The sequence below is a fragment of the Punica granatum genome, chromosome 2 (genome assembly GCF_007655135.1).
Source record: "Punica granatum isolate Tunisia-2019 chromosome 2, ASM765513v2, whole genome shotgun sequence".
In the NCBI taxonomy this organism is placed as follows: Eukaryota; Viridiplantae; Streptophyta; class Magnoliopsida; order Myrtales; family Lythraceae; genus Punica; species Punica granatum.
Genome location: NC_045128.1, coordinates 14,705,887 through 14,731,830, shown reverse-complemented (window position 1 = coordinate 14,731,830; position 25,944 = coordinate 14,705,887). Strand labels below are relative to the sequence as shown.

The 25,944-nt window shown below is 39.8% G+C and overlaps 2 protein-coding genes and 1 long non-coding RNA gene across 10 annotated transcripts; all 3 read right to left on the bottom strand.

The window, feature by feature from the left end:
* Nucleotides 1-579: 579 nt before the first annotated feature.
* LOC116194341 (protein BIG GRAIN 1-like C) lies at nt 580-2,573 on the bottom strand. The gene has a single exon (XM_031523139.1). It carries the CDS (start codon nt 2,017-2,019, stop codon nt 832-834), a length of 1,188 nt encoding a protein of 395 aa, XP_031378999.1. The 5' UTR covers nt 2,020-2,573; the 3' UTR covers nt 580-831.
* Nucleotides 2,574-3,481: 908 nt separating this feature from the next.
* On the bottom strand, nt 3,482-4,966 carry LOC116194170. Its single transcript, XR_004154372.1, has 2 exons — nt 4,700-4,966; nt 3,482-4,594 (listed from the first exon to the last, which is right to left on the bottom strand). It is a non-coding gene; the product is annotated as an uncharacterized LOC116194170 (long non-coding RNA).
* A 6,008-nt stretch (nt 4,967-10,974) lies between these two features.
* LOC116196394 (protein Brevis radix-like 4) lies at nt 10,975-20,248 on the bottom strand. Of its 8 annotated transcripts, none has more exons than XR_004154811.1 (8): nt 19,646-20,248; nt 19,238-19,526; nt 18,875-19,057; nt 18,379-18,758; nt 15,319-15,454; nt 14,302-14,705; nt 12,834-12,962; nt 10,975-11,227 (listed from the first exon to the last, which is right to left on the bottom strand). XR_004154811.1 is itself a non-coding variant. In XM_031526083.1 (7 exons), the coding sequence occupies exons 3-7, from the start codon at nt 18,998-19,000 to the stop codon at nt 12,884-12,886; spliced, it is 1,125 nt and encodes a 374-aa protein (XP_031381943.1). In that variant the 5' UTR covers nt 19,001-19,057; nt 19,243-19,526; nt 19,646-20,248; the 3' UTR covers nt 12,462-12,883. The 8 variants fall into 8 exon arrangements, 5 of the variants coding, with proteins under 5 accessions (XP_031381943.1, XP_031381939.1, XP_031381944.1 ...); XR_004154809.1 differs by lacking the exon at nt 10,975-11,227 and adding an exon at nt 11,503-12,092; XR_004154810.1 differs by lacking the exon at nt 10,975-11,227 and adding an exon at nt 11,503-12,051.
* Nucleotides 20,249-25,944: the final 5,696 nt, after the last annotated feature.

Below are 25,944 nucleotides of genomic sequence, written 5' to 3'. Positions count from 1 at the left end.
AACTAGAACTAGAATAGCCTAAGGCTTCGAAGTTTCAGTTTGAGGAATCTTCAACTATATATCTAAGGTAGTATAACACCTATATTTTCTAGTATATTCCAATATCTTTGGTAGCAATGTGAGCATAGCGGGACATCTAGACATTTTGCCCGTTGAGTATGATCGAGATGTTTACATATTTGTTTTGAGATGTTGAGACTACACAGTTGGACGCTATTGTGTTGGGGATATTTATGTGGAAGTACCCCGAAAACCTTCGATGATGTGAATTCTGAAAATGAAATCACGAGTCGTTGATACACCATACATAATCTCAAATTGTTAATTGAACGTTGCTCATGTTTGTTCAACCAAACACGTATGATCCAGATTCACTAGTTGAAGATTCAATATATGATCAGTGAGCTCCATCCAATGTTTTTCTTTGCCTCATTTTTCAGACAAACAACTTGAAATGCCATCATCTGAAGGAAGAAGACAGACTTTTTTTTTCCCTTTTGAGATTACGAGTATTCTCAATTTATTAGTTAAGACTAATCATGTTCGAGTATCGGGGACACATTACTTTGGACAAAGGAATAAGAATGAAATTGAGGGAAGCCATTAAAATGGAAGCATAATTACAGGGAAAATTACATTGTGAATGAATTATGTTTCTCGCTGCGACATATTTCGATGGCCTTAATTGACAACCAAACCCCATTGTTTTTTTTTTTTTTGATAACTCACCAAACCCCATTGTTATATTAGCAATAAACCCTAAAAACCAAGGATCAAATTCCCAAAAAGAAAAAAAGAAAAAAGAAAAAAAATGACTGGAGAAATAGTCTACTAGAGCTTCATGCCACTGGCGATGGCCTGGTTCATCTTCAAGCAAGTGGTCTCATACACAGGCAGCTCTTCCCTGTACCTCCCGATCCCGATCAAGTGGTCCAGCTCGAAAAGATCAGAGCTTGCGCAGCTCTCCACGTCGTCGTCTTCATCGTCGTACTCTTCAAATCGAGCCCTGAAACCTCTGTCTCTGGTGGCAGAGGAATACGAGTTCTTCTTGACCACATCCTGAAACCTTCTACTCCTGCTATCGGACAATGGGACTATCAATGTCGGGTCTTCCTCGTAGACGGGTTTGTGGCCACAAGGCCTCGCATCCTCGCCCACGATCACGCTCACCGGGTAGAATCTGACCGACCTCTTCGTCTTGTTTCTTCCGGGAAAAGACGAAGAGGAAGAAGAAGAATAGTTGGGGGTTTGGGATTTTGTCATACAAGACCTTCTCGAGAAAGAGGAGGCAGAGGAGCAAGCGGACTTGGATTTCCTCTCGAAGCTCACGTCCTCGACCGCCCCAACGTAGCACATCTTCGCCTTCTTCACGTTCCCGGAGCTGAATATCGAGTTGAGGAAGCTCGAGATCCTGCCCCCGGGCGAAATGGGCTGCTTCAGGTTCTTGAGCTCGCCGTAGATTTTCAGCGCCCGGAGCTTCGTCTTCTTAAACCCGCCGGCAACGCCATTGTTACCGTCGCCATCGTCGCAATGGAGAACCTTCTTGTTCGGGGCGTCCAGATTCCTCGGCTCAAAGAAGGGATCGGCTTGCTTGGGCCTCGATTTGGAGGACTTGCAGGACCTCCGGGAGAACTCTGCCTCGGAGGAGGAGGAGAATGTTGCTCCGGAGCTGGAGTCAGAGGAGCTCGAGATCGAGGCAGAGTTGAGGCTGACATTACAATGCAGGGTGCTCTGCTTCTCCATCCACTCCTCGATCAAAATGGCTCGTCGGAGGGTGGACGAAGGAGAAGAATGCGAAGAAAACGAAGGAGAGGGCCTAGGCCTCCCCTGTTTATCACCGGCAATTTCGCAACTGCTCTGTTTCTTGACCCTGGGGGCACCCGCATAGAACCCGGAGTCCTTGTCTTCCGGCGGGCTCGGCTCATCGATGGAGCGGTAGATCGCGTCGAGGAGGGAGGAAGAGAAAGACGGGGTCTTCCTCCTCTGGGGAATTGTGGGTGGTCTCTCCCTCTTGTACATGTTTTTCCCTTTCGTTAGCACTGAACACAACAACAACAACAACGAGAACAAGAAGAAGGAGGAAGCTTGTGGCTTGGTATTGTGCAAGGGATGATGACAAGAGGAAGAACAGAGGTTTATAAGGAAGGAGAAGACACCAGACAGAAAGACACACAGACAAACGGACAGACGGACACAGAGAAAGAGAGTATAGTTTAAGGAGGAAAGGGATTAAGGAAAGAATTAAAAGGGGAGGGAGGAGGCTGAGAAGGGCTTTAAGTGGTCTGCTGGGAGAACGTCAAAAGCTGCAAAATGCACATTAAGTGAGAGCAAGTAGATCACGTGAATTGTGGAAAGAACAATATTACATAAAAAGGAAGAAAAGCCCCAACCCAACAAGCTCCATTGGCTATGGCAGCAACAGAGAGAGAGAGAGAGAGAGAGAGAGACCTCTGCAATTATTTATGTTAAGAGGAGAAAGAGAGAGAGAGTATGAAGGAGGGAATTGATGCTCTGTTCTGTTGTGCTGCCTAAAGTTGGAAAGAGACTGGAGACTCCCGTGCGTGCGGGTTATAGCCTTTTTCTTCCTTTCTTCCTTTTTCTTACTTTTATGAAATTCCCATACACCTTTTTCACGTAATTGGTCTTAAGAGTATTTGTTAAGGCTAAGTGGTTACCGACTATCCACATATGTTGCTGAAATTAGCGGTTCACGTAACCTACGTTTGGTTCGCTAGAATTGAATAGACATGAAATAAAATAGACAGAGAATATAATAGAAATTCATGTTAAAATCTAATAAGATTTTATAGGATAAATATATAACTTTAATGATAATTTTTATAATTAATAAAAAAATAAACATTTTAAATAATTTAAAAGTAACTAATTTTTAAAAATTATTTATTTTAATTAAATTACTGAAAATTGTGCTTATTAATAAAATTAATTATTTTAATAGTTTAATAAGCATAATTATCTAAAGAATTAATAAAAAATTTCTTAATAAAAACATATTCTCTTATAATAAAAATTACCGTACATTATAATTTAATCACTAATTAAATAATTAACAAAGAATAGTCATTTAATAAAAATATTTCAATTAGTAAATAAAATTATGAAAATTATTTTTAAAAATATTATGAAAAAACCTGCAACGAAACTAAAATTAACCCTACTTAAAATAACTTTACATAAAATTTATTTTATGCCATAATGATAAATAACTTTACTTAAAAAACCTCCACATAAAACCTACTTTATACCATAATGAAAAATAACCATCTATCCACAACCTTCACAAAAAATAAAAACATGTTACACCAAAATGAAAATTAATCTTGCTTAGAACAACCTCCGCAAAAACATATGTTACACCAAAATAATCAATACCCTGCTTTACAAGAAAAATATCATGTACAGTCAAATCACATATTATTAGGCCTTTTAAATAATAATTATTAACTTTATTAAAAATTACTTTTTTTAGCTCATAATTAGCTTTGCCCTTTATTAATCTTAATGAACTGGAAGCATCTGCTTTACAAGAGTTTAACAAAGAAAAAACCTCATGGGCTCAAGGCTCATCAAAACACGAAGACCTTAAACCCAATTTAAACCAACTACCAATACAACCATTGTTACAGAATAAGATAAAAATCAAACTCCCCAAGCTTCCAGTTGCCTCTTATGGTGTTCTGTTTGTACCTGCAGTATCACTTGCAGAGCCCTCATCAATCTGCCTTGTACTGTCCGTCTAATAACATTCCAAATTCCTTCTATTGTGGGCACAACCTCCAAGTGAATGAAATCATTCCTAACATTCTAGATGCAATACACATAGTCCTACAAGGCAATTCTAAGGATAATTACAAAAGTACTCTTCCTCTTGAATTTAACAATAGCCCATTCAACTTCAAATCTTAGTCCTACAAGGCAATTCTCTATGTTGTCCAGCTGCATTCAACACCCTCTCCCACACTCTATTAGTGAAAGGAAGGGTAAAAAATATGTGATCCCTCGTCTCCTTCTCGAACTTGCAGAAAACACAAGATTCATCAATGCAATGGAATCATTAAGCCATTTTGTCCTTAGTTGCGAGCTTGTTATGAATAGCAAGCCAAACTATAAAGGAATGCCTTGACACGCATGGGTGAAACCAGACTAACTTGTACAACAGAAAACACACATATCAATAAGCAAACACCATTTCCAGCACTGAGACAGTAGGAAACAACACTTTCAGCATTAAGGCAGTAGGAAACAACACTTTCAGCGCTGAGGCAGTATGAACAAACACACATATCAATCAGCAAACACATATCACTATGCCTTCAAGGCAGAGGAAAAGGGAAATTTGTTTCCCCAAATCGCTCCCTTAGAATAATCAAAACCAGAGAATATGCCTTCAACACAACCTAATTCCTGTTGTTCCATCTCTCCAGCTCAAAGAGCAACAAATGAAACAGCACCGGACACTTGATAGCCTAACACCTATCATCCAAGCATAATCTAGCATAGCTTTCACGGAGGCGAAAATGACGTGCTCAGAGGGGGCAGAGTTCTCAGCGTTTCCGTGGATGATTTACTTCTTCTGCAAAAAGAAACCTCGCCAATCACTCGGAATGGGTAGAATTACCAACGATCAATCAATCAATGGACCAAGAATGGGTGGAATCGAAGGAGAGTTCAACCCTACCTGCACCGATTATGTTCTAGTCCGCGAGCTATCTCTTTCTGGTCCCTAATTGCTCCAACAGTGGAGCTGATTTCTATCGAGGGAGGCTTCGGCTTTCCGGTTGTTGATTTCTGTCGAGGGAGGAAGCAAAACCGAATGAGGGAGGAATCGAAGAAGCCTCTGTCGATCGCGTTTGCTCTACTAGGGTATCTTCCAAATTGTTTACTTGAGCTGCATATATGACTGTATCACGGGCTGACATTTTGGTCATTCTCCAAGTGCGACAATAGAATTCTCTATATGTATAGTAATAAAAGATGATATGCAATCTCATATTTTCATCTACACTTGTTGTATACTAGGCATGTATCAACACCTTGTATTTTCCTTTGACAGTCATGTACAATGTCTATATAATTGATTATACTTACCTCGCCTCATTAGTGATGATTCGGCCATACGTGCCATATTTTCATGGTATCAAAGTCATAACCAGGTAACTCCCAATTAGCTTGCTTCTACTTATCCCTCTAACTCGTTTATCTTCTTCTTCCTCGGTTTCAATGGCTGACAGCTCTTCCTCCCTCACGGTTTTTCCCTCTTCTTCTACTACTCTTCATTCACCCTTTCTAACCATACATGTCAAGCTTAATGGCATAAATATCTTTATTGGAAAGAAGTAATGACTCCTCTGCTTACTCCATATGGATTGCTCGATTATGTTAAAGGCAAAGTTACAGCACCGAGCAAGACTACAAATGGAGCAGATGGAAAAATCACATTAAACTCAGACTATCTCAATTGGCAGTCAGGAGATAATTTTGCTCTTACCTTCATATTGTTTGCAATCACGGAAGAGATTGGTGTAACCATCCTCAATATTCAGTCCATGAGCGCCCACACGAGCTTCTAACTTTGAGCCCGTCACAAGTGTTATCAGCACCGGTCTTGGTGGGAGGAATCCGTGACGACTCTTTTTGATGAGGAGCATAGCAGAAAGAATGGGGACGCTTCATGGAAAAGTGCTTTCCAAGCTTGAGCATCGGGAGCCATTGGTCTTTGTTTAGCAAGGAAGTTCATCGTGGTATCTCTCCAAGACAATTAGAACGGTTGATAGTCTGCATATAGATACATTGAACAACACTGAGCAAAGGCATCATGGTACAAGGAGCCTAATGTGTCCCTATGTCCTTCTCCGTCAAGGTGGTTTTGTAGCTAGCATTGAGTTGCTGAAAGACTGACACCAGGGGGATGTGGTGTGGGGGTAAAGACGATGTCGAAACATGAAAGGAGATTGCGTAGACAAACCTACAACGAGGATATTTGCGGATGGGGTGAGACAGAATGTCTAGACTTGACATTTTAGTCTATTCCCAAGTGTGACAACATATTTCTTTATTTGCGTATGGATCGTTTTCATTGTACTAGGCTTATATTGGTCTATTACAAGCGCCCACTCTAGATGTTGTTGTCCTTATCTTGAAATATTTGTATTAGATTGTTAATTCTGAGGATGAATGGAACTACGAAGCTTCAATATTCGGAACCCTTAGTGCCTGCACTGCCAAACTCTAAGGCCGTGACAATAGCAAGAGAGATTATTCTTTCTTTTTTTTTTTGGGCCAACTATCGTTATTGAAATTCAGCAAAATATATATATATATATATCGTTATTGAATGTTTTAAGAGCTCTATTTTCAATAAGGCTGTATGACAAAAAATAGTTGAATTTTCAGTCATAGCTGAGAATTATTCATTGCCTATGTGCCTATGCTGTAATAATCACTTCTGAGAAAATGCAATGGGACAAGACTACATGCATTAGAATTATCACGTCTCATTTCTCAAGGCAAATTTATTAATATGTAATTTTCATACCTAAACTTACATTGTAAGCTCACGAATTTAAAAATCAAATTTCTGGAGTTTTACAGAATCTATATGAATTCTCGAATTTGATAATCTTGATTCTACGAAAGGATGATTTTAAATCTTCTTCGGAGAAAGGAAAAAAAATAGAATGTTATGAAAGCTACATCAGTTATACATAACACTTGAAACACCCATTTTATAATTCCACCAATTTCGTAAGTCGTTGAGGCATAAAATATGGAAGGTCAAATGAAATATCAAAAGTACGAATTCTCATCGTAACCGTAGCCCTACAATGACATATACCTTTTTTTTAATATGAAAATGACCGAAATTGGCCGTCATCGCATTCGCCTTTTTTTTCCCCAAATTTCGAGGCCCAGAGACAGAAATGCATTTCTTTATTACAATATATTGACTTATAAGTGGCTCAGGTTGCAGATTAATTCATCAACATGTTAAGAAATTGAAATAATTGTGGAGAAATTCCCGTGCAAGAGAGCATTTGTTTTCTGTTAAAAAGAGAAACTTCTAATTATGAAATATAAATTCCTCTAAAAAGAAAAAAAGGAGGATATAATAGTTTAAAAATATTTCTATAATTTTGTATAAATATATTTGATTGTGTTTATCATTTTGGTGCATCAAGATTACTAACCAAGCAGTAGGATACTAGATATATATATATATATATATATATTTGGAATTTTTACCTAAAATGGTCTATGGTTTATCCATTTTATCAAATATATTCTATGCGTTTTTTGTCAAATATATCTCATTGTTTACTTTTTGCATCAAATCTATCCCGACGTTATCTTTTCCGTCAACATCTAATGGCCGTGCTGACGTGGCACGTGGAGGAATAGTGAGTCACACTTGCCACATGAGCGCCACATCAGCACGGCTGTTAGATGTCGACAGAAAATATAATACCGAGATAGATTTAATGCAAAAAATAAACCATGAGATAGATTTGACAAAAAAAACATAGGATAGATTTGATAAAACGGGTAAACCATTGGTCATTTTAGGTAAATTTCCCTATATATTTAGTACTTAGGGAGAATATCATCTTCTTTTTCTTCTCATTCATTAAACAAGAATTTGAAGTTTTTTCAAGTAATATTATGAGTAAGTGGAGTTGTGGAGTAAAAAAGAAAAAAGGAAGGGGTCTTAGTGGCACAGGTTCAGAACTAAGAAGTCCTGGATTCAATCTTCACCCGTGGGATTTATGAGAACACTCATTTTGCTTTAATTTCTATCTTATATAGTAAACAGGTGTCGCTTTGCAGGTTACTAATCCCTTATGAATGACTACTTGGCTAAGGAGCCGGTGTACCTTCTTGAGATATTCTGGCGAAGATTCTGAATGGGACGGCCTTCGTTCCTTCGCATTGTCGAGGGCATCTCAAACTATGATCCATATTTCCAGCAGAGGTTCGATACGGTAGGCAATACAGGCTTATCCCTACTAAAAAAATGCACAGCTGCCATGCGTATGCTGTTGTATGAGGTAGCAACTGATGTTGTTGATAACTATGTCTGGATAGAGGAGGCCACCGCAATTGAATGCTTGGAAAAGTTCGTCTCCAACGTCGGCGCAGTTTTCGGGGAGTAATACTTGCGAAGGCCTAAAGCAGACGATGTCCAACGCTCGCTACGAATAAGGGAGGCTCGCAGCTTCCCTGCTATTGAATGGACATCATTGACTGCATGCACTGGCAATGAAAAAATTGCCCGAAAGCTTAGTACAGTATGTTAAAGAGTGGTTATCATGGTGATCCAAGTTTAATACTTGAAGCAGTGGCGGGACCTGAACTCTAGATATGGCATGCATTTTTGGAGTAGCCAGGTCAAACAACGACATCAACATTGTAGACAGGTCACTGGTGTTTGATGATGTGCTACAAGGTCGCACTCCTCAGGTAAATTTCACTATCAATGGCAACAATTATAACATTGGATATTATTTAACAGACGATATATATCATCAATGGACAACATTTGTCAAAACAATCTCACGACCACAACAGAGAAGAGACAGTTGTTTGCCAATTATCAAGAAGGAGCACGTAAAGACGTGGACTGTGCATTTGGAGTGTTGCATTCTCGCTTTGCAATTATACACGGCCTTGCTCGATCGTGGTTCTCGGAGAAGCTTGGAGTGATCATGAGAGCTTTCATCATAATGCATAATACTATTGTTGAGGATGAGAGAGAACTATAATGTGAACTTCGATTCGTGCTCTTCTTACGATGAGCACTCAATAGCTTACCAACACCACAACTCGAAGAGCAAAATTTTGCTTCTATGAGGAAAATGTCTGGAATCATATCAAGCTTCCGAATAGAGAAAAACATTGATTATTACAAATGGACTTGGTGGAACATATATGGCAATTTCATCATACTTGCTCCGGATATAATTTTTTAAAATTGTCATTCGCCATGTAATATTTTTTAATAGGTGAAACGTCATGTATTGTTTTTTTTTGTAATGAACTTTAATTAATTTACATATTTTTTAAATATTCATTTAAATATTTTTTATTTATTTTATTTTTTAATTATGTTTAATTAATTCAATTAATGAAAACTATTAAGAATATATATTAATTATATATAATAGTAGTTATATTCATTTAATTAATATAATATGTATGTGGGCTCGAATTAGAGAGACTTGCATTGGAGTTAGATGTCTTTCTTTTCTTGAAGTTTGTCTTAGTCTGACGTAGTGCTTATTTGGCAGTATAGGGTCCAATTAATAGACAAGGGGGAGAGGCATGCATTGGAGATGGTCTTAAGCTAGCCAGTCTGTCCAATCAACGCGATTGTGTCTTAAAGTGTACTTGATAGCCCAAATAAGTAGAAAATCTAATTTCAGCACTTCATACAACTTAGCTTATTTGATAAGCACAAAAATAAAAGCGATTTAAGTTAATAAATTTAAATAAAAAAACTTAAAAATGATTTAGTAAAAAAACTACTTATTTTCAATTTTTTTGGTCGATTCACTCGGCCGGTGGCTTTTTCTTAAATATCTGAAGCGGTGCCCCTCAAAATTTTAGAAATTGCAAATTAGTGCCATTTACTTCTTGCAAGGAAAAAAGGCTAGAGAGAGGGGAGCACAAGTAGCATGGAGGGGATGGTGGAGGCCCCAATTCCGGCCACCATCGCCGCAAATGAGGTCGTTGAGACCTCCTTTGTGACTGTGGACTTGTGGTGGCTGGGATAAGGGCCTGCACTATCTCCAATCTTCCCATTGTCTCTCTTTGTTCTTTGGGGATGAATCTAAATGGGTTTAGAATTCAATGAGTTTGTTTTAGATATAAGGACGAACAATTTCAATAAGCAAACAAAGCAAAAGAATTTGCTTATTATTATTATTATTATTATTATTATTAGCTTCACAGCTAAATAACGCATATATTATAATATTAATTTATATTATTATTATCTACTTCATGATTAAGTAATGTATATATTTACATTAATTTATTTGTAGTTTTTAAAATATCAATGATTTTTTTTTCCTGGGGTCAATTCAATGAGAATTACATTGTTAGGCCATTGAAGTTTGTAATCAATTGAGCCAGTCGGAGGACCGTTGCCAATTGAGGATCAATTTATGTTTTCCGCCCACGCAGGGGACCAACTGGGGCTTAGTCCTTCAAAGTATAGCTCTTTTAATTTCGTCTGCTGCGTGGTCCATAACTAATGACGGCTCACTTTGTACCGGATTGCGGTAACACCTATGGATTTACCGATACTACATAATCAGAACCTCGTGCTGACGATTCATCAAATTCTGATTACAGGAAATCGTCTCATTTATAATTCAATCTCAAGTTTCAGCCCACCATGCTTTAAAACTAATACGTTATTTGCTTTACATTGTATATACACCACTACGTACAGTTCTTGAGCATTTTGAATTCCAAACTTATCTCTGACTCTGGATCTATCCTTCTATGTGTCGTACAATTAATGCTATGGAACCACACACCAAATTAAGATTGTCAGAAACGAATGGTTAACGGTGACTCCGGCATCAGCACGATATAAAGACCGGGTATGAGATACCTTTTATTTCTGCCATTAGAAGGACTTCTTACCTGTTCATTATCTGTCAATATGCTGGAGAAGGACATTCCAATTTAAAGTTCAAGGCTGCAAGAGTTAGGGCCTGGTTAAGGAAAAGGTGAACAATGGTAGAGTAATTTTAATTAAATTTTGTTCTGCCCTCCCTAGCTGCAACTGTTTTTTTCCCTTCCATTCCCCTATAAAAATATATTACCACAACAGTGCCGCGTCAAGAACTCGAACCGCTATGAGAGCTTTACCCCCTAATAGGCCTACCCAGCTCGTCTGAATTAGTCAGGACTCAATTGGGTTTCCGAATACCAAAGTTCACATCAAAAAAAAAAAATTCCTATTAATGAACTTACGGGGCAAGCGCCCTTTTCCTTCATTTACTATCCCTAACATCTACCTTTTAAATTCGAGATGTCAAGTGCTTGCTGCCTCATCGCCAACCACCTCTTTCTATTTCGAGTTTACCTTCAAGGTCTGTTGTCTTCAGCAATTTTCGCCACAGATCCGAGTTAATGACAAGTGACGGCCCAAGTGAAAGAAGGATATGGGCCACTAGGAATCCCATATCAGCAATGACTGCATAGCACACATCTTTATTCGTCAGTAATTAAAACATTAATGCTAGTTTTGGTTCAATGTAATGGAATTAGTCATCAATGGAAATGCAATGAGTAGGTAATAGAAATTAGTATGTAATAAAATTATATTTACATATAAGCTTATTTATTTGGTTGGTTGTAATAGTGAATTTGAAAATTATAATTTTGAAATTTGATGTAAAGGAATAGATAGAGATGATTAAAACAAAAGTATGAAATTACCCTTCCTATACAAAGAATAAAATATCCCTATCCTACAAATATGAAAATGTATTAAACATAAAACACGATTACAATATCATAAAAATTCAGCCAAAATATAATTATTAAAAAATATTTTATTTATAAAAAAATTAAAAAAAAATAGAGGACAAAGCCTTTTCGTCTTCCTCCATGGTTCACTGGAGCTTGGACCGGTGGCCACCTTGAGCCATCCAAGGTTCGGACGAGGCTTGCAAACCCGGCCATGGTGTTCTCGAGCCTTGGACTGGGCGAACCTAGGGCTTGGGGGAACTGAGTTGCTAGGGACAAAGAAGCTCGCAACCCACATGGCCGAGTTTGCGGACCTCGCTCGAGCCCAGCCATGGTGTTCCCAAGCCTTGGGTGGCTCGGAAGCTTAGGGCTCGGCAGAGGGCTCATCTCACGGATCTTTCCCAGGCTGGATCTGTGCTAGTGAGATCGAATCTGATCACGATGTGGCCGAGTGGGGCTTCATCGGTTCAAGAGTAATCATGAGAGGTAGGTTATGTTGTCGGAAGAGGATGCTCCGCGGAGGTTGGCAGCGGCCACGGCGAGGCAAAGCTGGTGGCAGAGGGATGACAGAGGAGGTGGTGACTAAGGGGCTGATTTCAAAAAATATGATGAATGGATAAGGGTATATTGGTCATTTAGATTCTATCACATATGTGTAATAGCAATTACATAAAGAAGTTGGGAGAATGACATTTACATGTCTATTACTCATAGGACCTCTTATCTGTAATCCGAATTCCAATTGCAGACACAACCAAACAAAGTAATCGGTATTACATGCGTAATAGATACGTAATGTAATTGCTATTACATCGAACCAAACGCACCCTAAGATAGATTTTCAATTGATTGCAGATATCGACAGGCCTTTGAACCTGCAGTAGTTCATGTTGCCTACCCAATATTCCAAAGAGAAAATGTTATGAACCATAAATTCAAAAGACTGAGAGTGCCCGTGATTTCACCAAAAAATAATTTTATAGACGAAAACGAGAGAAAATGGCATAGGACTTCTGAATTTTCGAGCCCAATGTGTCTGAAAGCTTAACAAGAAGCAGCAAATGGACAAGGATACGTAAGACACGTTATAATTTTTCCCCCCTATATACCATGCCTCTGGAGGTGCGAGAGATACCTCCCTGATTTCCAAAAATATACATAAGGAGAGATATTTTGTAGAGTGCTTGATATATATATATATATATATATATATAATATTGCAGACATTAATCAAAAAAGAAAAATAAATAAATTCAGAGGAAATGAAAATTGTAGGAAAAATTTTAGAGGGATCGATCATAGCCTTCAAAAAACCCGAGAAGGAAACCGACCCGTATTCCTTCGGCAGAGAGCGTCGCATTCGGTTCGGCTCGGTTTGTTCTCACAAGTATTGTTCGTGTATTCGGGCTCGGTTTTCCTCCCACCATAATCGCGCGTGCATCTCTCCAAATCTTTCTCGACTGCATCCCAAAAACCACGAAAAAGAATCAGCTGAGACTGCTACGCTAGCAATTAAATTCTACCAAAAAAAAATCTACAAAGAACCCTAAACTACTCACAAATATGCAAGATTTATGATAAATACTTAATAAATAATCCTACTTCACCATTTAACATGAGAAATTACCGATCAAATTGCAACAAAATATGGTATTAACTGATGAGTGTAAATCACTCAAGCAATTGCCATAGATATTCATAATTCTTCAAATCGTTTTATTTATTTAAGATTTTGTCAATATTTATATAAACCGGATCTCACGGGACAATATCAACTTTAGGAAGTGGTTGTCTCCAAATATAGTACTATAAGATGGCTCATGGTATATTATGGTGTCCCATATATGTATCATAATTATGTTTGCAATTTTGAGATGGCTTCTCACGTACACTTATTCCTTTGCCTAGTAAAGACCCACCACCAATAACCTTAATTGGTATGTGGGTATCTCGGATCCTTTGTCCCCTTCTTTGTCCCCCATCCCCTCTACAATGATTCTCCTAGCAATTCATCACGTGAACCATCCCTACTGTACCACAACAAAGTATATGTAGGTGGGTCCTTCCTCGGATTTCAAGTAGTAGGTCCCACGTATATAATGGAGACACTGTCATCCCAGAATTGGCCCCTAAATTATTGGGCGCCATTGGATGCCCCCTTTGTACACTTGCTTACAAACATTAATGTTCAATCAAAGCACTGAGGAAGGTCGCAAATTCGCCACAAATGTCCCGATCCTTTTTCGAGAATGCCCTCAATCTCGGTACACCCATCATAACCCGACAAGCTCAAGCTCCCCCCAGGCCCAATTACCCTCATTCGATTTTTTGGATCGAATATGAATCCAACCACTTGTGCGCTCAGTCAAAATCTTACAGATCCTATCTCACATAGGTCAACTGACGAACGAACCAGACTCGGCTCGTCAAACCCCCTTTCAGACCTTGTTAGGTAAGGGCTAGAGGTTGGCCTAGGGCCGAGCTCCTGCCGTGGTTCATGGGGCAAATTAGCCTAAAAGACATAAGTTTACGAGTGAATTTTCTCTATCCCATTGTTCGGGGCTAATAGGGTCATCGTGCTCGGACGTATTTTAATGGGTCGTCCTCTTCCTTGGAGGAGGAACCATTGGACAAGATCCATGGGCCGGCTTTTGGGTATGCATGATGCACCCTTCGTTTTACACTTCTATATGGGCCTTAACGGGCCTATCTATGATTTTACCAAATTCATTGTCCAGTGTGTTTCTCAGTCCAAGAAAGACAATCAAACAGAGATTTGCTTGAAGTGTAAAAGCTTACCTGAACCTGACTCTTCTGAGCTCTCTTTTGCCACCAGGCAGTGCCCTGATGGTAATATACACCCCAGGTTGATCCTGTTCGACCCACTCGGTCTCCAGATCGCTGGCGTTGCTGATGGAGAGCTCTCCCGAGCGATCGGCATCCCTCGATGAGCTGCTTCTCATAGAGGCATCTATTGAGGATGTCTCCGTCTTGGCCCCACTTATGCTAGACAGCTTTGGGGTCGAGTTCACACCTGTAGAGTCCCGGTACTGGCGGGGCTGACCTGGCGGGTGGTCCAGCGAGTCTGAGGATGAGTAGCCCATTGCCATCCCGTTTGCCGGACGATGCAGGTTCCAAGGCAAACGCTCCCGAGTAAGAGGTGGGGTCACAGGACTATCATGTACAGATTCAAGTTTTGAGCTCTGCAAGTAATAGTGAATATAGTCATAACATGAAGATTCTGAGAGTTTTCACTTCGAGTTATACTAGTATAATTCTCCATTTAATTTTGCAAAATGAAACACATGAAATGAAAAAGGTAGATTTTATGACACATTCAATATCTCAACAAAAACGACGATATTGCAGTATTACTGCACTTCTACTCATTCCTATCTGCATATGATTCTCATCACGTTTGTAAGCACTTCCACATAATTTTTGCAAAATTTCATAGCACTCAACACAGCAGAAAATGTTGTATTATATGCACGGAGTAATTGAACATTTGCACTGAAACACAGAAGACTTCTGCGAAATAACTGACTTCAGAGCAAAACTACTCACAAATCAGGAATTGAAGTACCACAGAGCTAATTAGAATACCACAAGCATGCTTGCGTGCTATGAGGAAGCAAAAACTACAGCCGACATATTATTTCGCAGCTAGTTTTTACGTAGATCAATTTATAGTGTATTTTGAACAAGGCTTCCTGACAATGGAATGTGATCATGCCATTATCTTTTCACTCAGTTGGTGGCAAAATAATAAATAGTAAATATGGTCGTGCCTGTAAGAGCAAAGTTGCGCCATACCTCATCCTCAGATCTTGGTGGCGTTGGAAGGGGGAAGGCTTGGCGATTGAGCCTTTGGACATTGTAAAGTTCCATGACCTTGTCATAGTTCTCCGTCCACCATCTTTGAGCTTGAAATTTGTTGAACATGTCTCGACTGGCAAAGTAAAATAAAACACAACTCAGAAAACCTAAACGGAGAGTGGTACATTTATGTCGATCATGTTAAAACAAGAAAGAAAAAGACGTGCCAACATCACTCTCCTAGCAGATACATGATTGCCCGAAACAATTGAACGTATATTTCTACCGGGTTTGCAGACTATTGCTTTGATCAACTGATTAACAAATTGATATCAAACAGTTAAATCATCTTTCCTTCGGTGAGGATATCAACAATAATTCCGACATCCTCTTTAAGAAATGTGGTCAAAGATAAAAATAAAAAATAAAAAATAAAAAATAAAAAAATAAAAACAAGTGGATCACCTTTATTAATCTCGTTCATTGCTAATATCTTAAAAGCTCACTAAAGAAGACAGTCTCGCCTTGCAATATGACATGACATCCATATTTCAAGCCCAAAAGGCGGGTGGGTCCAAACCCAAATTATATTATATATATATCTGGGCCTAATCCTAATTATTGGCTTTGCTTCGACGGGCAAAAGTCAACCAGATGCTCTGAGGAGGCATCATTGCATTCAGACAAAATTAATCTAAGGAAATAGAGAGCTCTCTACAGGACGCTAATAAATTAGCTGCTCCGCATGCCTTGGTCGGTGAGCTTCAAACCAAATGATTATGTCAAAGAGCATGATTTCCTTATGAAACTTCTTTCGGTTAAAAGCTCACCAAACTGTTAATCCCACTCCCGCTCCCTTTTTGACAAAGGCCACCGCAAAAGAAAAAAAAAAAAGGATCCAAGACCCCTTTGCGGGTCCGTGTTTTTGCAGTTTATAACTACAAATATTTCGGGTCACAGTCCCTTGGCAGAGAAGAAAGAAAGCGAAAAGGTACATTCTGCCAGGGCCTAACATTGGCATATACTTGAGGATGGACTTTTTTCTGTTGTCTTGTATATGGTTTATAAGAGTGGGGCGATGACTGAGGTTTGTATTCCTTAGTTCATCACACTTCAGTGACATGGTGACAAGGAAATGGACATAAGAAGACAAAGCCAGCGGAGAATCAGGCGTGAGGTGAATATATGAAAAGACAGGGGCTGAGGAGCTTCTCCGACACGATGACAATAGACAAAGCTCTCAATGGAGAAAAAAGAAAGAAAAAGCTTTACCCAACACAATCAACAGACCTTGTCCCCACCCACCACCAAAGAAGCCACCATTAGCTCCCCTTTTTGGACTTCTCTCCTCTGAATCGCTTTTCATTAAGGCGTGAATATTACTAATGTGTAGGACCCTCACCCCCCCCCCCCCCCCAAGTTCTTTACCTGGCAAAAGAGGTCCCTTTGGCAGCCTTTTCATACTGCTGTTGTTTTAAATTTTGGGTTTCAATTTAACCTACCAAATCATGAGGAGGACAATACAATCACAGCCATTTTTCTATTCCATTTTATAAAATGTTGATGCAGCAAGCAATACAATACAACAAAGGATCATGTCACAAGCCATATCCTACCAAGAAATATGCAACAAGCGGGGCATGGTCTTGTGACCGGATTGACCCAAATTGTTTTAGGTCCGGATTTTCTTCCGGGGTCCCACGGGAGCCCCATTTACTAAGGGGGGGTGCTAGCTATAGCTCAATTTTATGAATCCATGGAATGATTTTATTTTGGATTCTCTCTAGAGGCAGGACCGACTAGTCCGTATGATAGAGATGACCAGGACGGATAATCATGCCGCTATTCTCAAAAAATTTGCTTTGCAAAAAAAGTTTAAGCCCAACATAGATGCCTTTGATTCAAGTAAAAGGCTAAAGGCCAACTTATTTTGCCCCATCTTGCATTCCACTTTTATTTCTGGTCAAAACACAAACCTCAATCTAATGTCTACATGACATGACATGACATGAGAATAGTGTCAGTGCGACTCTAGCATTGTCATATGGTAATGTTCCTATATATGCCATCCTCCACTAGAGGGCACTTTAAACATCGGGATGGAAAGAGAAAGGGACAAAAAAAATTAAAAACAGGGGTTAAAACTATAGCCAAACTCCACATGAAAGAATTTATTATATTTGCATAAATATTCAATACAAATCTTAAGACACCTTTTAATACCCAACTACCGACTTGCACTATCCTCTGCCAACAGGGACCCATTCATCATTAAGAATTTTATTGGTGAATTTATCATCAATAGAAACACATCGTATAGCTACTTTTTCTTTTTCTTTTTCTTTTTTATATTAAAGATAATGAATTTGGCCTTAAGCTAGCCCTTATGTATAAGAGGTGTCCGCTAAATACAATATAATTTCTTTCTCAATTCATGAAGAACAGTTCAATATCGAGAATTTTATCAGTCCATAGTATTTTCTTTGCGTATTTACCGTAGGTTCACTCGGTCGTCTTACTGCATGTTTGAAGCACGGGTTATGGAGGGTAAATGAGGGGTTGGTTGTAAAGGGTTACAATACAAATTTGCATTATAAGCCTCCATAATCCACTCCTTAATCCTCCATAATCCGTGACTGCTAACCATTGTTGTGGTACATGGACTGTGATAACAGTCTGACACAGTATTACTACAATAAGTCGACATTATCCTATCCATCTTGTCCACGTCAAATTGACATTCGACTGAAGCTCTATGCGATCATATCATGTTGACACTTGACAGCCTCTAAAATATCTTCACCTATATTTTTTTTTGTCTTTAGATTACAAACGAAATCGATAAATCCAATATAACGAAATAAAAAAAATAAATAAAGAGGTATGAAAAATTTCGCTTAACAGTGACAGACAAAATCCAATCCAAAAAACATCCTTGAATATGTGTAGAATTTAAAAAAACGAAAAATACTTTGCCAGCAAATGCACATATTGAATTTTTGAATGACGAGAGATTTGAGAAAATCAATCAATGAAAGGGGGGCGGGGGGGCCGCACCTGAAACGGATGCGTTTGAGGTCGTTACCGCCACGTGGCAGGGAGACGAAGGTGATGAGGACGCCGGGCTCCACCTGGGCGACCCACTCCTTGGGTTCGCTCTCCTCGACGAAGATGATCGGGTCGGGTCGCCGCCCGCTCAGAGACTTGGGCGTGGCCTCCCCGCTCGATATCCCCTTCAGCCTCGCCTCCATTTCCTTACCCCACGTCCTGGGGGTCGCCGAGCTCGAGCTCCCCTGCCGCCTGTACGACCACCGGAACCTGTCGGAGTCCGCGTCCGATTCGCCTGGGCTCTTCAGCCTGCCAGGCGGCGCCGACCCTGTGCACGGGTTGCAGTGCCGGTACGCCCCGGAGGCCTTCAGCGCCATGTCCTTGAGCTGCTGGAAGCAAGTAACGGAAAACAAAAAATAATCACACAACCGATCGACGCGATCGTGAAATCGACCTCGGAAACGGAAATTGATCAGAATTCCACACCGAAAGTTTTGAACTCAACCTGAGAAGTGAGAGATTTGACGGCCTGGTTCTTAGAAGCGGCCGCGGCGGCGGAGGAATCGGCGGTCTCGTGTTGACTCATGGACTCGTCGCCGGGTTGCTTCGAGCGAGCTATGCAGGTCAGCATCTTTTATCTAATCTTCTTCTCGGCCTGGAACTCTCAAAACTCCCAAATCCGGCCCCTCTGCAATCACCAAAAAAAGCCGAACAGATTATGAACATTCACACTCTCGGCTCGCCGGAGATCACCGATCGAGTTGCGGGAATTTCCGGCAAATTTTAACTTCGATTCATCCATGCATTACGAAATTGGAGCTCGCATCGCAAAACTCTCACTACGGTGGAAGACAGAACAGAGCCTTGCCTTGCCTTGTCTTGCCTTGCCTTTGGTTCAGAGCTTCTTTCTCCTTCCTGCGACTCGACTCGGCGTTGCGGCTCGAAATCACGAGGCAGTTAAGTTTCAGGAGCGGGATTAGAAGAAGAGCTTCTTGGAGGGTTAAAGGAAAGAGAAGAATCTGTTCTGAGGATGGATTGGTTCGACGGTTGGAGCAGAGGTTTGCTTTAATGCACGGATGACGAGACGAACTTGAGGGGGAGAGGCAGAGAGAGAGAGCACTTTAAGTACCGCCTGGAGTCAGTCCAGCAGAGATTCTCTGCAACAAACAGTAAATTTAGGGACGAAGAAGAAGAAGAACATTGCTTGGACATGGAAAGAACATAAAGAAACAGAATTGAGCCGAGAGAGAGAAGGGATGGAGAGTGGAAGGATTACAGTGGCAGAGAGCGGAGCAGAGGGAAAGGAGAGAGCTTGATGGAGAAGAAGAAGATGGAAGACGCAGCAGCAGTCGCACTCGCTCGCATTGCGGATGGAATTGAAGGGAATGGAGGAGGGCTGGGTTGAGCACACAGACAGAGGCAGAGCTCCTCTCTCTCTCTCTCTCTCTCTCTCTCTCTCTCTCTCTCTCTCTGTCTCAATTGTATTGCTTGCTCCCGAATCGTTATGATTGTGAAGTTTCTATGTCCCGATTACTTTTTGTTCAGGCATAAGAGAGAGACGCAGAGAGAGAGAGAAGCTTCTTTTGTTACCGGTTACCGGATCATCACCGGATCCCTCCCCTGCACGGCCGGGGACTGGAAAAAATTCCACTGCGATTCTTTTGCCCCCCTCAAACCGCAAGTGTGGCATGATCGAAAGTAATATTAATGAAATTATGAAACTTTAATCTCAACGTATAACTGATCTATAGTAAGCAAGTAAAATCGGCGAAGGTAGGAGAACTTGCAAATTTCGTCATCATGGTGCGAGCACGGAGCCCTCTCTATCTACATGGGCGGGGTGTATGAGGAGAGGCAGGATGTTTGTGATGATAGGTGTACGGGGATGAGAGAGACGAGTAGAGTAGAGCGGATACTTATGATCTAATAGGATTTTAAAAAAAAATGTCCCTATCAATTCATATATCTCAAAGCTGATCATTGAGATTGACGCACTGTTAGTACTCTGTACTTGACTGGAATGGGGGAAAGAGTGTCTTTATAATACTTACGCGATCCATTCATCTGATTGCTGGTTGCGGGATGCTCAGCCGCAGATTTAAAGCGGTCGTTCCCACTTCATAATGTGGTCATGCTTTGGCTGGCTTCGATGGTGAACATAAGAGCCCTATTCCCGGTTTGGAGGCTCCTCCTCTTGTGTCGCAATTTCCTAGATGCTACGTGGGTTGTTTTCCCTTGTCATACGGTAACGAACTCATGTTAGTCTCTTAATAGATGTCTGGTCCAATGAGTAAATTGGCAATTTCGTCCATGACTTACACAAATTGCATCATCTGAGTCCCTGAAAAAAATATTACATTAAATTCGCCCCTGATCACATCGAATTCGTCCCTGGTAACATCAAGTTCGTCCCTGGTCACATCGAATTCGTACCTAGGCATATCGAATTCGTCTCTAGTAACATCAAGTTCATTCCTATTTACATCAAATTCGTCCCTAGTCACATCAATTTGGTCCTCCGTCACATCAGTTTGGTCATTGGTAACATCAAATCCATCCCTCCGTCAAATCTATCGTTAACACTAGACGGAAAATATCGTATTCATCAATATCGTCATTCTATGTAACTGTTCAATTTATTGCCAAATTTGAAATTGCCTTAATTTATTCTTTTTTTTTTGTCTCATCTTTTATCACTCCCTCTCGTCTCTAGTTCAAAACTCCCGCTCTCTCTCTCTGCTCTCTCTCTACTTTATATATATATCTCTCTCTCTCATAACACCCTCCAAGCGCGAGCTAAGCGACGTTGTTTCCTCTTGGAGAAAGATCAATTTCGCTCTCTCTGAGCTCTCTATCTGTTTCGTCTTGATCATGGATGGAGACTTTAGATTCGTCCGCGAGCCAAGGTATGTCTCTGGCGAACTGTGACAAGCTATTGTTTTAAGCAAAAAGATGACATTTTTGTTGATGATCGGAACATGCATTACAGTTTGGTTACTGTTTACGCTTTCGAATTTTCTGAGTTAAGACATTGCTTTGGCTAACAAAACAAAAAGGGGGGTTTTCTAAGTTTTGATTTTCTATGGTCTTTGGCAGTGAAAGCACGTTTAGGACAGTCGATGTGGTTATGCATCATGGGGGAAAATTTTGTGATATGAAGGTGGTGTTGTGGAAGTGAAGAATGACAAAGACATAATAAGTTCACTGCTACAGGGGTTTTAGACATGCTTGGCAACACATATAAGACCAAACTCAATGCCTGCTTCTATAAAAATCCAATCTTTAGTGATTTGGATATTGGACTTGAACTTCTAGCTAGTGATAATGATGCAAGATTGTTGTTTAATATACTTGCAGAAGTTAATGAGCCTTGTAAAGAGGTTCACTTGTACTTTGAGAACAATGTAGTAGATGTTCTTGAAGAAATTTCTTTAGGGCATGTTTAGTTCGCAGGATTTCATCAGGAACGGAATACGTATTCCGCACGGAATACACAATCCGACGTTTGGTTCGCAGGTCATGCGGAATACCTATTCCGGAAAGGGCCCATAATCCAGCTTTCACCCAGATTGAGGAAGCCTCAGGTGAAGATCCGGATTAGTTAAGGGGGATCCGGAATTGATGCTGAAAATACTAAAATGCCCTTAGCATTGTTCATTAATTTCAAAACGTGCCATCGTTCTATCTCTGCAAATCTGACCCATACGACTCCTCAGCGAAGAACTCCAGCAGCTCCTCTGTCGAAGAACTCCACTCCGACAACGACCCCTCCATTGAAGCTCGGTGCCTCAACTCCTCGACGACGCCATTCCACTCGGCAACTCCACTCCATGAGTCGAAGGTCGCTCATCACTCACTTCCCCGCTTGAAGCAGCTGATCTCCCGCGCTCCGCCGAGGTAATGTGCTCGGTTTCTACCCCTCGAATCCATTATAATTTAGGCTTCTCCCGCTGCTTATCAAGTCCAAGCTTTCAATTTTTATTCTAGGGTAGTCGATTATCAAGTTAGGGTTTTCAATTTCAAGTTCAGGAAAGTGATTTTCAAGTTAGGGTTTTCGAATTTCCAGTAGGTTTTGATTCGGTTTTGCCGTTTTAGGTTGTCTTGAAGGCATAGCTTCAGTTTTGAGTCTTATGAGGGGCAAATTTGGGGAAAAAAATTTCGGTGTTCATCTACCCCGAATACCCGCTGATTCAACTGGGGAAAATTTTCGGTTTTCATCTCCAAATCTAAACACAGCAATGTGTTGTTGCTGACTTAAGTTCTTGATAGGTTTCATTAGGAGAAATGGTAGTAACTGATTGATCTGAACTTAAATGAGAAACATGCTTCTGCACAATTTTACCGTAAAATTAGGGAGCTGGATTCTCTGGGGAAAGAAAGAATTAGTTCGCTAATTAAACTGATTCAACTAGGGATGTGTTTGCTGATTAAACTGAGGTGTTTGCTGATTAGGTTCTACTATTTGAGGAAAGGATCTTTATTTGCAAGCTGAAGTATTTAAAAGATAAAGAATCTTCAGAGGATTTACTGATTAAGGAAAAGGCCCTTCAATGTAGCATGGATGGACCGATTAAAAATGTTTTCTTAGTGTTCTGATGTCATGAGAAATTGTTGTCGATGAGTATCTATAACAAGAAAAGGTATGATCCAGTTTAACAAAAATTCTGAGCAGTAATCTCCTTAGACTACATTTCTATCGTTTTGATAGCTATTGCAGCTTCTTGCCATTTGTAGTTATATCCAGAATGCTTACTATAACACCATGTAGCTTGGAAGACCATGTTGATGGACTTCCTTAGGACTTGCAAACAGTGTGTTATAATCTCTTTTGAGGATTTTTCTCGTGTAGCAGTTAAGCTTATTCACTTTGAATAGGAAACAGAGGAGATGGTTGCCGATGTCCTTGGAGTGGAAGTGTTCAGGCAAACCATCGCTGGCAACATTCTCATGGGAAGCTACTGTGCTTTCTCCAACAGAGGTGGCCTAGTAAAGTCGACGATATCACTTTGGACGATATCACTTTGCGGGTCCGACACCACAGACACGGAGTTGTTCGTTATCGAGAGCGTCTTCAAGGACCAGCTTTTTTCACTATTGTTGATGAGATGAGGAAGTCGTTCATTGACAGCTATGTGTGAAATCAAGTCCCGAAGTTTTGGCTGTTAGCATCAATGATAATAGCTTTTTTTTATTTGTTTAAATTATGTTTAATTATGTATGGAGTTGTACCGCAGAAGTTGTTGATTATCAAAACTATTGGACTTAACTACGACCGATGCAATTTCTTTTGGTTAAGACAGCAGAAAAGTTCATTTTAAACCGAGTATTACGTGAATAATAAATTAATCGTCTATAAAGTGAGGCCTGCAAGTTGGAGGACGATATGTAAACTGGTGTTTCGACATTCTAATAATGGATATGTAAACTATGTTTATATTTTTTTATTATAAAATAGATAATTATGCTTATTACATTATTAAAATAATTAATTTTATTAAAAAACACAATTTTTAGTAATTTAATTTAATTTTTTAATTTTTTAATTTTTAGAATTACCTTTCTTTATATTTTTAAAAATTTTATTTTTTATTAATTACAGAAATTGTCATTAAAGTTATCTATTTATCTTATAAAACCCATTATATTTATATGAAGGGCATTTCTGTCTTTTTTATTTTATTTCTGTTCTTTCTATTCCTTATTCAACCCAACCAAACATCAGAATTATAATTCTATTCCCTGTTTATTCCCTCCAACCAAACACAAAAATTTTATCAGAATTTCCATTCTATTCCCTGTCTATTCTAATCCCAGTCTATTCTAATCTCAGTCTATTCTATTCCCCGTCTATTCTAATCCTGCGAACCAAACGTGCCCTTAGATGAGGTTCGAGAGCTTGAGAGAAAGAGAATGCAAGAGGAAAGTCATCAGGGAGAGGAAGCTGATCAGGGAGAGGTAGGTGATTAGGAATAAGATGATGATCGGGAAGAGGATGATGATCAGGGACAGAAAGATGATCAGGGACAGGAAGATGATCAGGAAGAAGAACGTGATCAAGAAGAGGAAAGTGATCAGGAAAAGGAAGGTGATCAGGAAGATGACACCACAAATGACAGCAGCTACAAGCTGGGACCATATAACAATAATTTAGAGGAGTTTGATGATGGACGAGTTGATTTAGGTGGAGGCGAATGAGTACAAGGAGGTGAAGGAGAAGTGCAAGGAAGTGAAGAAAGCACGCAGTCTGGGAAGAGAATGAAGAGAAAGTGTAAGGAGAAATCAAGCTATTATACCTCAAAATCCATTAAGAAAATAGGATATAAAAGCAAAGGAAGGTTCAAAGACAAGACAACTGCTGAGAGGGAGCACATGTTTGCAGGTACTTTTAGCTTTGCACAGGAGATGGAAGGAAGCATTACAGATGAAATATACAGAGGTCCTGCTACATTCTCATCTGCTGCTGCTGGTGCATCCACATCTGATGCCAACCTTGAAGAAGAGCAGGTATGTGAGGGCTATGAAACAAATGAGATAAAGTCAATCCATGATGAAGATTCAGACAATGAGCATATCGGGTATCCATGTTTCAATCCAGAAGATGAAAGCAGTTGTTGTTATCACTAAGTTAATGGAGTTTGAGAGTTTGGAGCAGTTCAAGAATGTTGTGAGAGATTTGAATATCTCAATTGGGAGGGAAGTTGATTTTGTGAAAAATGATAATGAGAGGGTCAGAGCTTTATATGTTGAGAGGGATGTGGGTAGTAAGGGCCGGGGATGTCCTTGGGCCATACTATGCTCAGAAAACAAGGCAAGTAAAGTTTTCCAAGTGAAGACTTTCCATTCTAAGCACACATGTACTAGAAAGATGACAAACAAGCTTGCAACAAAGGAGTGGATAGCCCCTAAGTTGGTCCCACTTGTCAAGAATCAGCTAGACGTAACTGGACAAGTAGCATATGACTACATGATCCACAGGTATAAAGTAAAGATCAATGATGCCATAGTATCTATGGCTCTGAAATTGGCTCATGAAATCTGTGAAGACCAAGAGAAGGAGCAATATGCAAAGTTGCGTAATTATGCTAATGAGCTATTGAAGATAATTGGATCAACTATTGGCTTGCAATGTATACCATATACTCATGAGTTTTACAGAATGTATATCTGTTTAGAAACTTGCAAAAGGGGTTTTTTGACTGGGTGTAGACCCCTGATTGGCTTGGATGGCTGCTTCCTCAAGGGATATTATGATGAACAATTACTATCTGCTGTGAGTCAAAATGGGAACAACTATTTTTATGTGATAGCATACGACATTGTGAATGTGGAGAACAGGAAAACTGGATTTAGTTTCTTAAAAACCTAGTGAATAATTTTAGGGATCTAGTGGAGAAGGGGTTCACTTTTATTTCTGATAGACAAAAGGTAACCAATCTTGTCCTTCACATGGAAATGTAATAACATCCTTTAGGTTCTCCTACTGATAACTTATTTGCATTAATTCATTCATTTCTGATGCAGGGATTGGATAGTGCTTTGGAGTTAGTTTGTCATGGTGCAGGACATAGATATTGT